The 16,220-nt window shown below is 33.0% G+C and overlaps 2 protein-coding genes and 1 non-coding gene across 9 annotated transcripts; 1 reads left to right on the plus strand and 2 right to left on the minus strand.

Moving 5' to 3' along the window:
• Nucleotides 1-49: 49 nt before the first annotated feature.
• On the minus strand, nucleotides 50-121 carry Trnac-gca (transfer RNA cysteine (anticodon GCA)). The gene has a single exon. It is a non-coding gene; the product is annotated as a tRNA-Cys (tRNA).
• A 173-nt stretch (nucleotides 122-294) lies between these two features.
• LOC128396971 (TRAF2 and NCK-interacting protein kinase-like) lies at nucleotides 295-11,106 on the minus strand. 7 transcript variants are annotated; one of them, XM_053357630.1, is made up of 11 exons: nucleotides 8,842-11,106; nucleotides 8,275-8,667; nucleotides 7,344-7,410; nucleotides 5,885-5,953; nucleotides 5,481-5,737; nucleotides 5,137-5,218; nucleotides 4,672-4,892; nucleotides 1,747-3,941; nucleotides 1,506-1,536; nucleotides 1,202-1,287; nucleotides 295-594 (listed from the first exon to the last, which is right to left on the minus strand). In XM_053357630.1, the coding sequence occupies exons 1-8, from the start codon at nucleotides 10,972-10,974 to the stop codon at nucleotides 3,858-3,860; spliced, it is 3,306 nt and encodes a 1,101-aa protein (XP_053213605.1). In that variant the 5' UTR covers nucleotides 10,975-11,106; the 3' UTR covers nucleotides 295-594; nucleotides 1,202-1,287; nucleotides 1,506-1,536; nucleotides 1,747-3,857. The 7 variants fall into 7 exon arrangements, with proteins under 7 accessions (XP_053213605.1, XP_053213604.1, XP_053213603.1 ...); XM_053357629.1 differs by having other exon boundaries at nucleotides 5,137-5,215; nucleotides 5,487-5,737; nucleotides 8,275-8,709; XM_053357628.1 differs by having other exon boundaries at nucleotides 5,487-5,737; nucleotides 8,275-8,709.
• A 1,720-nt stretch (nucleotides 11,107-12,826) lies between these two features.
• On the plus strand, nucleotides 12,827-16,172 carry LOC128396832 (ATP-binding cassette sub-family G member 1-like). The gene is made up of 2 exons (XM_053357458.1): nucleotides 12,827-15,194; nucleotides 15,449-16,172. The coding sequence occupies exons 1-2, from the start codon at nucleotides 13,342-13,344 to the stop codon at nucleotides 15,816-15,818; spliced, it is 2,223 nt and encodes a 740-aa protein (XP_053213433.1). The 5' UTR covers nucleotides 12,827-13,341; the 3' UTR covers nucleotides 15,819-16,172.
• The last annotated feature ends 48 nt before the right edge of the window (nucleotides 16,173-16,220 follow it).

The raw sequence follows: 16,220 nt of genomic DNA on the forward strand, positions 1-16,220 counted from the left end.
GACTATTATCAAAATTTGAAAGAAATTTTGAGAAAAATAACTAGAATTTAGGGGACGCCCGGGATTGAACCAGGGACCTCTCGATCTGCAGTCGAATGCTCTACCACTGAGCTACATCCCCAATCTTATCCACCTCCTGATAAAATTAGTATACTTTGGACTCTTTAATGGAATTAGCTAATTGTTGATAAATGAGAAAAAAAAAATAAATTGTGAACTGAATAGAAGATTAAACCACTTACTGGGTCTTTACCTTTTTGAAGTTTATAATTTGAAAGATTTTCAGTCCAGCGATCGATGATTAATTTAACATTTATTACTTGATTTTGGTACATTTTTGCTTATGATTGATTGTGATATTTTTGGGATTTTATTCAAGTTAGTTTGATAAATATCGAGTTAACTATTTTTTGTGGCCCCAATGGTCTTTGTGTTTATGCATTTCGTGATGTTTATGATTGAATTTTCCATGATGATCCTCTTTATGTTGATGTTTATGGCCATGATGATGATCTTCATCATGATTATGTTTCTCGCCATGTTTGTGCTTGTGGTTGTGCTCTTCCCAATGTTTGTGGTCGTCATTATGTTTAGCTACAATTAAGAACAAAATTAGTCAACGATTTATGGAATCTTTATTAACTCTTAGTCGAAATGACCTCTCTTCGAACATGAATCAAGAGATTATGAAAACCGAGCGAGCAAGTTACTGGTTCTCTTCAGACTTAATCTATTTGATTAAGATTAGAAAAGAAACATTCAGAGAACAATTAAAAGAATTCGCAACTAAGTTCAAAGGTAATCGTTCGATAAAATTCAGAATATTGTAGATCATATATTATCGTCCATCTCATTTACTATGTCTCACCAAGCGATTGACTAATCAAATAGTCGAGTTTAGGTTCGAATTCACTATTATCATGAACGACACAATACCGATTGTAATTATGATTACCGGTAATTAAACTTAATGCAATTGACCTGATTTGATAAACAGGTAAAAGGGTAAATTCAAATTAGGGTTAGTAACTGACTAATCAAGTGGATAACAATCAACGGTGACTTATTGAAACTTTGATTCAATTACTACAATTCCCTGCTAATGATTTCGTTACGATTAGTTGGTTGTGTTATTGGTTCGTTAGTGTCGTTGGTCTGAATTAACTTTCTCAGCAATTGCCAGATTATATAATTAACTTACCATCATGTTTATGTTTCTCATCATGATCATGATTCTCTTTGTGATTTGCTTTGTGGTCATGCCAATGGTAATGGTGATGATCATGTCTAAAATATAATCGCAATTAAATTGGAAAGAGAATTAAATTAATCAGATAAACTGTTATTGTTGCAACACGTTGATTTTACAACAATCAATTACTATCAGTTGTTTCTCAGAGCTAATTGGTTTGTTGGATTGTTTCAAATCCTTCAATAATTGATAGGCAAACTCACAGTAACTAAGCTCTAATTAATTTTAAGAATCAACAACAATCAAGACTCACCTGTGTGCATACCACATATGCTTGGGTTTACCTGGAAGAGAAAAGAAATCAAAGAAAACAATTAGTCAATTGTGACAAATCTTGAATTACGTCCAGTGTTTGGCCATTGAAATTGTTATTAAATCCATTCAGATTGTTAGTAATTAAATCCACTTGATTGGATTGACTCTTAAACGATCCAATTTACTAATAGTTGATTAGTCACATCACAATTAACAATAATCACGATTAAATATCTTACCCCAACTATCAGCTGATGTCTTGTTGATAACAACGACCATTAGAGTGGCCAAAGCCAAAAGAATGAGGCACTTGTTCATGTTTACTAATCAATCGGATTAACTAATTGTTGTTATTCGAACACAAAATAAACGAGAATTAACTTTCTCTCAAAACGGTTGTTCAGTTAAATAGATTCTCGAGTCGCGATTAACTTTGAACGATGAACTCGGAGATCGGTAACAAAAAGGACGGACTTTTGATCTTCTTTCTTTTTCTCTTTCTTTCCTTCCACCCACTCAACAAAATCCTTCCCATTTGTCTTACAACAATCAATTGATTAGTTAACATAAGTAATAATCATAAGTATTAATATAATTAATGATAATAAAGATTAACTATTAACCGAACAATTTGTTGTCTCTATTTCATTCATTCAGAAGCGAAAGTCCGTGAAATCGATTGCTGATTAACTTAATTGTTATTCTTAAATTTTAATTCACTTCTCTCCTCTTATTCCAATCTCTTAATTTCACTTAATACGATAAGTCCCCAATCAACTATATTTATAAATTGCTGTTGATTAGCCTATCCGGTGATCATAATCGGTCTACTCACTCACAATCAACTAATTGTAATAACTTTAATTATCAGTTTGAAAGTCGATCTTGAAATGAAATCAGGAATCATTTAGTTTAAACTAATAACAATTAACTATTATCACTTTAACCAATCAACAGGAACAACAATTGATTCTGAGTTACAATCAAATTTGATGATTAAAATGATGATAATCACAATCTTAAACTCATTGTACCTTAAAATGTAAATTAATTGAAACTTAATTAACCCAAATATTTAGATTTAACTATCAGACAATTAGAATGAGTAAAAGCTAATACACTTAGTAGATTAATCTGATACCAAATTAATTGATTTAACGATGATATTGATTATTTGGTCAAACAATTAAGAGATAATTGAGAATGTCTCCTAATCCAATTTAGTCAAATTTTGTTGATCACAATTAGTAATTATGATCAATAATTTCGAGTATAAATTAACTTAAGGAGATACACGAATTGTGAGACACTTGATTGAATTTAAATTATACAATTTGTAAATTGGATAGAAAATAAGAGTAATAATCAAGCAGAAAACTTAATTAACTATCTAATTGTTAACCTTTTGTTTCTTTCCAAGAGAAAGCAACCAAATTAAATTATATTAATCAATTACAATTATTATTAGAAAGTTTTGTCTTCCGCATTTACCGAAGAAGCAAAAATTGCTTGTATTAATTAATAAAGATAAATGCTAATTAGAAAAGTGATCAATTAACTTTCTTGTCTTTTCTGTTTAAATCTTCAAGTTGATTGACATTTAATCACCGAAAATTTCATTCTGATTGTTTGAACAAATCGATTTTTAAATGCTTAGATTCACTGATCAATTCTAATCAATGATCGGATGGCAAATGTCATTTAAATGATTAGGAGTCAATGTAAGTGATTAGTTTCATCATTTGATTGTTTCTTTTTACTGCAAAATTGTTGCTCGTTTGTTGTTGTTTATGCCTTTTAACTCACAACTATTATCGTAAAAATAATAATTAAAATGTGACTAAAAACACGCTTACAGGTAAGCATAGATAATAAAAAGGTTGCAAAGAAGAGGTCAGGAGAGGGCAATGGACAGAGGGCAATGGGATAAGATTATTTTATCTTGTTGATGATTTTTGTGTGTGTATGTGTTTATGTGGCACTCCTTTTGATAATCATTTGTGTTTGCTTTTACGTAAACAGTTAATTTAACAACAATCAGATTATTCAGAGACTTGAATTGATACTGGATTAAGCGATTTCAAAGTTGACTTTTCCTTTTGCCTTCAATCTTGTTTGTCAGCTGAGTTCATCCATAAATCATTCAGAATTTTCCAGTCCAAAGTTTGAGTCTCGTACGTCAGTCAGTCAGTCAACGATTTTGCTTTCGTAATACAATGGCAATAGTTTAATTTATAATATATTTATATAGTCAAGTCTTTCAGTAAGATCCTTTGAGACTTTCGTTTATGGAAATCTAATTGGTGGCTTGAAATTATGATAATTATGTATAAAAACAGCATCGATCTTTTCACCAATTGGCCATTCCAGGTTTATTCAGAGTCATGAAGTATATTTGACATGAAGAACCTCCTTTGGCAGATGAAAAGAATACCTGAAAAGTAAAAATAAAATAAAATTAGTCACCAAAAATCAACAAATAGAAAAACATATCATTCAAGTGTCAATATTAAACAGGGAAAACAATGAAGTCATTAAATTACTGTTATAAATACAGTCAACAAAACTATCATGAAAAAACAATTGATATAAAAGGACTTTTTAATGAATGAATATTTAATTTTTGATCTCTAAGTAAATCTAACCAAGGTTATCCAGTTACCTACGCAGCAATCGAAACAACTATTCAATATAATTAACTTAACAATAATAATAATCAAAAGATGAAAAAATAGTTATAATCAGCTGATTGACCAAGTGCATTTGCATAAATTGCATCAGCTTCACATTGAATGAAAAAACTGTAACGTTTAAAATGATTTGAATATTAATCTGTTGTTGGAGTAGGTTTTGATTGTAGACAATTTGATGAATTTTTGCAATCGATGAGTGGGTTTGATTAAATTTCAATGCTAAAATCAAGTATTCGTGGTAAAGGGTGATGAATTGTATTCTATTTTCACCATGAGATGATTGAATTAATAATGTATTTTGAAAAGTTAAACAACTATGATTGAAAAGTAGGATAATTGAAAATGACAACAAAGGAATATTTTTTCATGTTGAAAAGGTGAAAAAACCTTTGCAATTGATTACCATTGATACGTAATGAGTAATTTTAAATTGTTCAACAGTAATAATCAAGTTCAAGAATATACATTTACCTTATCATTCCTTTCACAGAGGAATTTCAACTTTTGAGCTCGCTTGTGCATAAATACGCCATCGAGATGACCCGTTTCAACGTTTCTTATTTCAATCGCTTTGTTTCCCCAGCCCATTATTTGACCAGTGCCGATGTAGGCAACTGAAGTTGGCATCTCACCCCATTGGAGAATGATGTTTTTACTAACCTTTCCGAATGTATTTACATAAACACCCTCATCTGAAAGAGGAAGAGGAAATCAAAACAATGAAACCAATTAACGTCAAATAGTAAATATAATTTCATGGACTTAGTCAGATTTAGTTTGAGTAAAGTTAACATGAAACTCAATGTCGAATGAGAGATAATTAAGAACCATTCAACGAATCTGATTTGGAATTTCAATCAGTAACAACAGAGGTTTTCATGTGCTCTGAATGTCAACTTTGATTTTCATGAATTCATTTTAAAATGAACAACTTACTATCATAACAGAGGAGAAGTTGTAATCCTTTAGAATTGGGAAGAGTTACAATCGTGTGAGGTGTAACTGGTCCTTGAGTCTGCTGATTAGATGAAAAAAAGTTGATGAAATTAGTCAAGTTTACAGCTAATTGTTGGTTAAGGAACACTGATAATGACGATGATTAAGCTTTTCCATTTCCGCTATGGTGCATATGCAAGGTTATTAAACAACAATAATATAATAAATGGATGTCATCGTCAAAAAAAACATTAGTTGTTATCATTATCATGTAATCATCGCCGCTTATCATTAAATTAGGATTGTTGCAACACAACAGGTAATGAGAGAAACAATCAACATACACTCACAAGAGATGGTATGTATATATCATAGACGTGACCATTGTCCAAATCAACAGCATGAAAACCCTCCTTTGAGCCATAAATCACTTTAAATCTGATTCCTTCCTCAATCGTCATGTCAACCAGCAGCGGTTTGTGAATAAGATCAGTAAATGATTTGAATGCCATGAACTTATGATAAGGTTTAGGCGCCCATGCATATATTTCAATGCTATCTCGTAAAGCGATTACCAAGAATTTGATCTTCTCATATTTAACTTTAAGAAAAAAAAAGAAAACGGAGATTCCAGTGAATAAAAGAATCAAGTAAATAAAAGAAAACAGGTAATAACAATCAGGATAAAACGAAAGATGCAAACAAAATGATTAATTGTAAGTGATTTAGTTAAGCCAAATTACAATACCATTGCCACTCCATATTCGAAAGGTATTCTCCCAATCCTTAGAGACGTGTTGTGGTATTTGCCATACCACTTTGGAAGCATTAATAATAATGGATAATAGAAATAGTATGCAAATAGAAATGAAAATTCAAGTGAAGAAAAGACTCACAAAACGATTAACCATGGAAACAGAGCAACGAAAATTAACAACTAATCAAATTAAAGCAATTTCATCCATAATCATCGTTTTTCATTAATGAATCAGTGAATCAATCAACGAGTGAATCATTGTGATAATCATGAAAACAAAGCAGGATATTATTGACCGCAAATTAGGTGATTGCGGTAAATGGTAAAAAATTAGAGCGAAATTGGATAAAAAAATGGATAAATTAAGATGATGATTGACAAAATAGGGAGTGGGTGAGTATTAATCAATGCAAGGGGATGGTGAATTATCAAAGGGAGAGAGAGTGAATAATTGTTACAATTTAGTTACGTTGAAAATGATCGGCTTAATCAGTTCTATATTCAGCTATAAACAGGAACAATAATGAAAAAATCATGCACAAGTTCATTGAAAATAAATTGCGATCCTAATTGTTATGGTTAACTAGTGGAAATGAAATTTTGATAGACAAGAAAAAAATTGATTCGGAAGTAACATGAAATAGAGGAAGTTTGATACCATAAATAAAAGTACATTAATCAAGCGATAATTAGCGGAGATTCAATGAAAGTTTCAAAATGTAGATAAATGAGAAAAAAAATTAATCACAATTAAAGGAATCAAACTATTAATAGAAAATTGAAATTGAAGGTCAATTGAGGATAAGAGAAATGAGCAAATCATGATTAATCTATTATCGAACGTTTCAATCACTAAGAGAATGATAACCAGCAATTAAAGTGAGGAAATCAGATATGCAAATAGTTAATCACAATCAAAATTGATATTTGACTGATAAAGACTGATTATTTTCCGATCTATTGGCAATAAAGATTAAAGGAAAATCAATGAAAAACTTGATCCAAGAAGAGAAAAAAGTTAATCGAAAGCAAATGATAAAAAAAGATAATTAGAACTTGAGATAAGCGTAAATCACCACAAATTGTACCGTTTGTTTCGGTTTGTTGATATTATATCACCATAATCTTCATCTTTCATCTCTCTCTCTCTCTCTCCCGAAGTAATTGTATGTATATGGGATGGCAACGTTAAATCATAATTGGCAAACATAAACACCCAAAGAATTGGGATGATGATGAAAAATAGGATGGTTTAAGAAAAGAGGATAAGATGGATGATGAGGATATAAAGGAAAACGATGCATCGGTAAAATGGAAAATAAAATTAAAGTGATGAAACGAAATTTAGGTAAATATGGTTGACTTTTCAAGGAATTGACCCAATATCGATGGCGATATTGTAATAACAATAAGCGAAAAGTATATTGATTGAATGGAAAGATGACCTTACCAATTTTAAAATGGATTGCACCTTGTAGATCACCAACATTGACCCAACCACTTCTTTTCTCGATTTGCTGTAGTTGTCATGAAGAGAAAAGAAAATGATCATTAGAGATATTAATTAATTCAAGATCACCATCTTTAAGTTTGGATAATCATCGTCATCATTTGAGATTTAATTAGAAATTAAAAATTATGTTGATTATTAACTGGACTGAATAATAAAACATATCGACCATGAAAACTGTTTGGCAATAAGTCAATAATTACTTTGTTTTCATTTGAAAATATGATTTACATATTGAAACACATTAAAAATCAACAAATTCAATTGATCTTGAGTGTGGAGATTATCTTGGCTCTAAGCCATCACAAATCAGTAACCAATAATAAACCAGACTGATTCTGATAACCTCGAGATGATTACATTGTTTCGTGTAAGATAAGATAATTTTAATCGTTTTTACTTGTTTCATTAGTTAAATTAAGGGCGATGAAATTATTTCTAAATAAAGTGGCCACATAATGAGATGCATCTTTCTAACGGTCATTTACTGAAGAAAAGGTCAAGTTTGCTCAAGATTGAATAGTAAACATTGAGTGGCTAATGTCACTGTTGTTGCTGTGTATTTAGTCAATAGTTATCAGTTTGTCTCATTATCAGATCACTTTCAGTAGTTCAATTGATAATGATGGCGAAAAGGATGATGATGTTTGACGCAATTATTAATACTGGTCAAGCTTCAATTGCTTAATAACTAAATTGATAGATATTAAAGAAAGTATTGAGAGAATTCATGATTTCATGACTTGATGATGTTATATTTTCATGTTTGATGACTAACTTGACCTTGATTCTAATTGATGGGATTGATAGTTATCCAAATTTATCTTAATGAGTGCTAACGGATATTATTTTTCTTGAAGAATCAACTGACCTGTTCGGTTCGTATGATTTTACTCTTTAACCAAGATAAATAGTAAACTCGGACCCGTGATTTTTTTCCAGAAATGGTGACCAGAATATTTTGACCTTCAAGGACTTCCATTTGTTGAAAACGTCGACGTGAGATGAGTGTATATGTTTTACCTTGACCACTTCGATCAAGTAAAACTAAATCATTCTCAGTACCAATTAACAAATTGACTCCCCATAAAGAGGCACATAGAATATCCGAATTAAACTTCTTTTTGTACTTGCGTATTTCTGGTGTATCAGGATGAGCAGAAGGAGCTACGTTAACATTAATATGCGACCCACGACGTGGTGATGGGCTGGGCGAGGGTCCACCAGCACTGAATCCAAAGGTGAGGAATGATTTTTGCTTTTGCTGTAAATGTAATGGATTCTTACTGTTAACAGCTTGTCGATACTGTAGAGAGACGATGATAATAAATCAAGTTATTTATTGATTGATTGATCTAAAGATTCATTCAAAATGACCAACAAATAACAAAACAATAGAATATCAATGACCTCTGATAATAAAATGATTGACACTCACTTGCATAAGATAGTTGGCGACTTCATCAGATATTGCTTTATCTTGACTATTCCTCTGCAATTGTTGGGGTAGTAAATCAGGAAGCACGGAGTTGGGTGGAGTTCCATCTCTATTATTACCAAGAAGAGCGATATTAGAGGGTGAGCTCTGCGATGATTCTAGACGAGGGATAAATGAATGATTTGTTGAGAGATCGTTGAAATTGGAACCGCGGTCACCTTGTTGATGTTTACGAGTGACAAGAGTTTTATCGTTTGAATCGTCATCATCATCAGGTGTTGGAGGCAGAGGTCGGTTAGGCGCTTGAGTCGGTGAAGAGTCTGATCCTTGGCCACTTGACCCTGTAAGTAGATTATTATCATAAGGCCTAAAAGGTCGCGGAGGATATGATGCTAAAAGTGTTCCATCATTCCTTACAACTCCTTCTTCCTCATCATCGTCTGAATCAGACTCTAGAGGTGGTGCAAGAGGAGGATTTGGACTTGGTTCTTGTTGACGAGCTTTGAAACCATTGATCTTGGTTTCATTTTTGCCTCGGGCGATTCCAGGTCTACCATCTGATCCATTATTATTGGTGTACTTTGGCAGGGCAAACTTTTTACTCTCAGGATTAGATGACGCAAGCTCATCAAGCTGAGCGGCCAAAGCCTCTAAATCTTCTGGTTTGTGAAGTTGAGCAACCTTGAATAAACCAGAATTTCTTTGATGGCCTCCATTAGGTGCAACGGAAACTGCGTTTCTAGGTGGTGTTAGCGGTTTTCTTTCTCCATTCTCATCTCTTCCTCTTTTGTTTTCCTCTTCAACTGGAATCGGTGGTAAAGGTTTATTGGGTGGTGGCTCTGGTAAATGACGATGATGTCCACCTCCTGGTGGCACTGGCAGGGGTCGATTTGCTGGATGACTACTTGGTTGAGCCATTTGGGGTACATGGCTTACTCCTGGTTGTGGTATGTTTGATGAACCAGGAAAATTGTTTGCATTGTTAAAGCGACTTGGAATCGCAGAAGCTGCAACGGAAGGTCCAATAGCACCTGATTCATTCGAAGTCAATGTTTTATCATTTCGTTTAAGAGTACTGTCTGCTTCTTGACCATCACCACCAGTATCTTCTGGAGCATTAGAATTATCCTCTTCATCATCGTCCGATATAAAACCACCTCTTAATTGTTCCTCGGGTTCACCTCGTTTATATTTTCGAACTCTATCAATATGATCTTTCAATTGCATTCGAACTTGTTTTTCTGTTGGCTGATCTCTGAGGAAAGGGTGTTGAAGAAGTTGATCCGTGCAGGGTCTTTGTTGATAGTCTTTAACTAAAACTGTCTCAATGAATGAGTGAAATTTTCGACTCCACTTACGTGACTTCAATCTAGGAGGTGAGTTACGAGGAATCAGGAATAGAGCCCTCATGGGATGAAGATCACATAACGGAGGCTGAGACTCGGCCATTTCTAATGCAGTTATACCGAGAGACCAAAGATCACTTCTATTATCATAAGTTGCTTCAGGATTTTCATCACAAGCAATCACTTCTGGAGCCATCCAGTAAGGTGTACCGATGAAAGTATTACGACGACCAATTGTCCTATCTAATTGAGCAGAAACACCAAAGTCAACTAATTTAACTTCAGCGTTATCAGTGAGGAGAACATTTTGTCCTTTAATATCCCGATGGATAATCTTATTTGCATGTAGATGACTTAAACCACGAAGAATTTCACGACAAATATAGGAAATCCATTCTTCCTTCAATGACTGTCCCTTGGTTGTTTTAACTAGATCAGTAACCGAACCAGCACCACAATACTCCATGACAAGCCACAATTTATCATCTTTACCCGGAGGACTTTTGTCAATAAAAGCTCCAAAGTAAGTGGCAATGTTTTTATGGTGAGAATATTTTTTAAGAACATTTATCTCAAGCTTAATTTCTTCTTCCTCATCCTCAGTGACATCCATGATTTTGATGGCAGCCAATTGACCAGTTTTGGTGTGACGGCCCTTGTATACTTGGCCATAGGTTCCATTTCCTACAACCTCAACCAGTTCAAAGATTCCAGTTGGATCCTTTAAAGTACTTAAATCAATAACATCTAGGGCACTGTTGAGATTGAGAAGGGCGTTGCACCCCATTCTTTTAACACAGTATTGTAATTCCAACGATTCAAGGTAAAATTCAGGTGAAAAGTATAAATTAAATTAATTAATTTCTCACAGTAATCATAACAAAATACTAAAGACGATTTAAAGAGAAAGAGAGAAAAGATTAATGATCTTTCAGCTTCTGCGCTTTTCTCCATTTAAAGAATTGCAATTTTTTGCTTCCCTTTTGTATTCTAACGCCATCTTGTTGAGTTTTGGAACAATTTCCAATCAAAAATAATTTGATTCTCCAATCATGATCATCAATTGATTCTGGTGTCGAATTAGTGTGAAAGGTCCAAGGAGTATCTAAGGGAAATTCTGTTCTCCTAATTACTGAGTCAACTTAATTCTTTGCAATTAATATTACGAATTGTGATTACTTTTCGTTTGGAGACAATTAGTTGATTATTTTGAGATTAATTGTGACAAAGTTAATTGCGTTAATTCAGTGAAATGAAATGGGATCATCTGAGTTATTGGAAGGTTAATTGTTAGTGTTGGAGATGGTCAACGAAAATTAAAGGTAAACCGATGATCAAATAACTGAATTAACAAATTAAAATGCAAGAAACTGAATCGCCCTTTTGGATTGAAGGAAAAGATTTCACTAGATTAACAATCAATTAATCAGGTTGATCATTAGCCCTTGGCTATTAATAGTTAATCATCACGATTATTATTCATCATCCGTTTCGAGTTGATTTCAGGTCAATTTATCATCACGTTCACACCCTGGATAATATTGGTCAATAAAAATAGCATTTGGTCAACACTCAAAACCGGAAACAAGTTGACCCTTTGTAAGTGTTTCTTAAATCGGTTAGAAACAAGGCCTTAACCATTTAGTTAATTTACAATTTAACGGTAATTTAACAATTTAGGTTAATCTAATTTGCTATAAACAAAAAAGTGTAAATATTTTAATGGCGATCTAGTGGTCATCACAATGAGTCCTATTGTAGAGCGTCATTACAACAATAGTTATCATCTTATGAGAAAATGGCTACCAATTAATAGAGTAATTAACTGTTACCTTTCCGTTGATTTTTATAGTATTTTAATTTGATTGTAAGGAGAGTAAAAGTAAGTGTTTAATGTGAATTTAATCAATTAAATTAGATCCATGAAAGAGAAAAAGTAAAAATTAAAAAGAGAAGAAAACGAATAATTTCTCTGTCGTTTTTCTCTGTCTTCTTTTCTTTTCCCGGTTAAATTTGATGTTCCAAAAAAGAGAAGTTTATAAAATGAGAGATTTCGACTTGATGATTGATCATTTAATCGATTGTGTCTTTTGATTAAAGTTAATATGAAGTTGATTAAATTTTCTTCTTTAATCTGGTTTTCGTTGATTGGATTAGTTTTAATCACTGTTTCCATCGAAGGCCTGAGATTGCGACAATTTCTTAAATTGAAGCGACTTTTGTCCCTTCACTTTGCTGTCGCTTCTCATAAGAAAACACATCAGCCATTTTCTTCATCTCATAATGGGTAAGTTTCCATTTCTTTTCTAAATTAACCCAACAATTAACTAATTACTTCTATTTTTACTGTTACTATATCTTCTCATCAATTAGCTTCATTCGATGAAACTTAATTGCTACTAATTAATTTCCTTCCTTTTCTTGATTCTTTTTAGACCTGAAGATTGGAGTAATCGTTGGTATCCATCTTGGCATGAGTTTCCTTTCCGTCCTGACCCATGGGAACATCGTGAGTGACCATCGCTGACCACAACTTTCTTTTTCCTTATTCGATATTAAAAAGATAAGATAAATAAATTTCATTCTTTTCTTAATTGTCAAGTCAATTGTTCCACTTTCTTAATTCAACTTTGCAAATTGTTCATTTGTTTTCTCATCTCTTTGAACACTTATTACTAATAACTGTTACTACTTTACAATTAGAAAATCAATTAGCAATTCTTATTAATGATTCTCTCATTCAATTTATTATATTAATTATCATTTGAAGGTGAACCTCATCAATTAATAGATTTAACTTTTGCTCTCTTTTTTAATTATGACTTTTGTAATTGGAAAACATTAACGGTAATTAAACTCTTCTTCAGGTACGTCATTAACTATTACAATTAACTGAAATACCATCGACAATCAACTTAGACGAAAATACTTGGATCGATTTAAATGATCTATTTGCATGTTAGAGTTTAATCAATACGAATTGTCAAGAAAAGTGTCAAGTCTTTAACTGTAAACAATACAATTAAATGAAGAGATATGAAAGCGAGATAGAGATCCTAATGGTAATGAAGAATTTTTTTAATTTAGTTGATTGTTCATCTTTAAGTTAACAATTTACTTTGAGGTTTTCGTGGTCTTTTGTCGTTAATTGAAAATGGTCAAAGTGAATTTCAAAGAATTGTCAAAGAACTCGAATGATAAACAGTCCACTACTTGGGCAGCTTCTTATCCAGAGAAACCTAAATATCGTCCATTCAGTGTTTCTTGGTCCAACCTTAATTATCATGTCGAAGCATCAAAAGTGGACTTGGTTCTGGCCAAAATTAGAGGTAAAACAATACAGAACCATCGATATGTTTTACAGAATTTCAATGGTTCCTTCAAATCGGGCGAAATGACCGCTCTAATGGGTCCAAGTGGAGCTGGAAAATCGACCCTTTTAGAATGTATCGCTTCCCTAAGACACAAAAATCGAACTGGTTTAATTCAAGTTCATGGGCGACCTCAAGTTTCGATAGGATTTATACCACAAAAGGATCATCTTTATGAGCAATTAACTGTTCGCGAAGCAATTAACTATGCATCAAGGTTACAAAATTCAAGGATTCTTGGGGAATCAGAGGAGATGAGGAAAAGATCACTTGCCGATAATCAAATTAGAACTTCAATGGAATTAAATAAATCACAAGAAACTAAATCAACCGTAGATCATAAATCAATTACTGAAGCTCTTTTAGCTGATCTTGGGCTATTCATTTGTGCAGACACCCGAATCAGTTCAATTAGTGGTGGACAATTGAAGAGACTCTCAATCGGTCAAGAGCTCGTTTCTCAACCCGATATCCTGATTCTTGATGAGCCAACATCGGGATTGGATTCATCAAGTTGTTTGCAAATGGTTGATTTACTTTACACATTAACTCAAAAATCCAAACCAATTGCAATTCTAATGACGATTCATCAACCACCGGCTCGTATATTTAACCTTTTCCACAAGGTTTACATTTTATCTAAAATCGGTAAGGCCATTTATGAAGGAAGTCCAAAAAATGTCGTGCCAACTTTGGCCTCACATAATATTCAGTGTTCACAGTTTTATAATCCAGCCGATTTACTTATTGAAGTTGCTTCTGGTGAATATGGTCTACCTGTTATCAACGCAATGGCAAACGATTTCAATCAAACAAACCGAGGGACACTTCCTGTCTTACCTTTACTGTCCACTGATACATATCTTATGGACAAAGCACTGGTAAAGCCGATAACGCCTTTTTGGACTCACTTTTGGATCCTTTGGCAAAGGTTAACACTAATTACACTTAGAGATCCAATGATGTCAGGCTTGAGAATCGCTTTTGCTTTTAATGCCGCTCTATCAATATCGCTCGTTTATGCTGATTTAGCGCAAGGAACAGGGTGCCCACCGAAACCACCAAAATACGATGACATTTTTAACGCGAATGGACTGAGTGACTTTCAGTTATCATTCGATGAAGCAAAGAAACAAACTTTCGAAGTTGTTGCTTCGTTTTTCTTCATATTGTTGTACACAACTTTCGGGAACATAATTCCAACAGCGACGACGTACCCGTTGGAAATTATGGTTTTCCAGAAAGAGCGATACAATGGTTGGTATTCGCCGATGTCTTATGCGATGGCGAAATTGTTTGTCGACTTGCCTTTCATTTTCGCGACAAATTCGATGGTCATGATTATGTTTTTTACTATCACTGGTCAACCTCTTGACCGCTTCTGGTCAGCGTTCATTGTTTTCTTCCTTCTCGGATTAATTGCTGTTTCTCATGGCTCATTAGTTGGAATCATTTTTAGATACAATGTCGTCGCTTCGGTTTTCACAGCTCCGAATTCGGCTGTTCCTTTTGCTCTGTTCTCGGGGTTTTTTATAAGATATGATAAAATGCATCCGATCTTTGCTTTCATTTGTCGCATTTGTTACTTTTATTATGGTTTTGTTGGTTATGTTACTGCGATGTTTGGTTTCTCAAGGTAAGTTTATCAATCACTGTTGAAACAATCAATCTAATTACGATGCGAAATAATAGTTTGTTGTTCAACTCATTGAATATCAATTGTCATTTTTTTGAGTAATTACCCTCAATTCAATCACTTGCCACAGAATTTGATTCATTAATACAGAGCTAATAACCACCAACAAAATATTAATAAGACAACTTCAAGAACCTAAAATGTTACAATTCAAATGGTTAACTCAGATTATCTAATTTGTGATCTAATTGCAGGTGTGATGGAAGTCAAATCGCTAATTTGCTTAATTCAAAACGATTATTTAGCAGTTATCTTGGGAATATATTCCGGGTGTCAGCTCGAACACTCGCTGGCTACGACGATTGTGATGCTGAAAGTAACGTTGACGAAAGCCGTTATTTCAATAAGACACAAACAGTTAAAATCGTCCAAGCGCTGGTCGATGGAATCGGGGGAAATTCGTCAGGAATCGATGAGAATAATATCAAATCAGGGCCTCTGATTTACTACAATTTAGAAGACAATGATTATTACATCGCAATCGCTGGTCTATTGATCACATTCATAGTACTTCGAGTAGTTTGTATTCTTCTCCTTAAAAGACTCGCAACATTTAAAAATTAACAATCAAATGACAATAAACAGTCAACAGTTAATTGAATAGTTGATTAAATGACCACCAAAGTTGTGATAGAAACAGAAATTAAATCAAATGTGTATAGAGAGATAATTTTTTCAATTGTGATTACAATTAAGTCACCGTTTGGTTAATTGAGATGAAGAATAAAAAACTCAATTAATTGTATTAATACATTTGAATCTTATGAATGAACCAGTGCAACGATTTTCACACAAAAATATAGTAAATTAATTGATTGTTATTAAATTGTTCATCCTCTAATTGTTATCGCTATTAATTTGTTTATCATCTCAGATTAATTTATCAATCAATTGTATTAATAATCATTATCATTATAATTATTATAATAAACACGTTGATTTATTTACAACTAAATTGTCATGTCA

The sequence above is a fragment of the Panonychus citri genome, unplaced genomic scaffold (assembly GCF_014898815.1).
Source record: "Panonychus citri isolate SS breed McGregor unplaced genomic scaffold, ASM1489881v1 Contig00028, whole genome shotgun sequence".
NCBI lineage: Eukaryota > Metazoa > Arthropoda > Arachnida > Trombidiformes > Tetranychidae > Panonychus > Panonychus citri.

Coding starts and splice junctions, on each gene's coding strand:
- LOC128396971 (XM_053357626.1), bottom strand. CDS start 10,974: ATGGGGTGCAACGCCCTTCTCAATCTCAACAGTGCCCTAGATGTTATT. Junction 5,954..7,343: donor TGCAATCCATTTTAAAATTG/GTAAGGTCATCT, acceptor ATGCTTCCAAAG/TGGTATGGCAAATACCACAA. Junction 5,738..5,884: donor TCGAATATGGAGTGGCAATG/GTATTGTAATTT, acceptor TTTTTCTTAAAG/TTAAATATGAGAAGATCAAA.
- LOC128396832 (XM_053357458.1), top strand. CDS start 13,342: ATGGTCAAAGTGAATTTCAAAGAATTGTCAAAGAACTCGAATGATAAA. Junction 15,195..15,448: donor GCGATGTTTGGTTTCTCAAG/GTAAGTTTATCA, acceptor ATCTAATTGCAG/GTGTGATGGAAGTCAAATCG.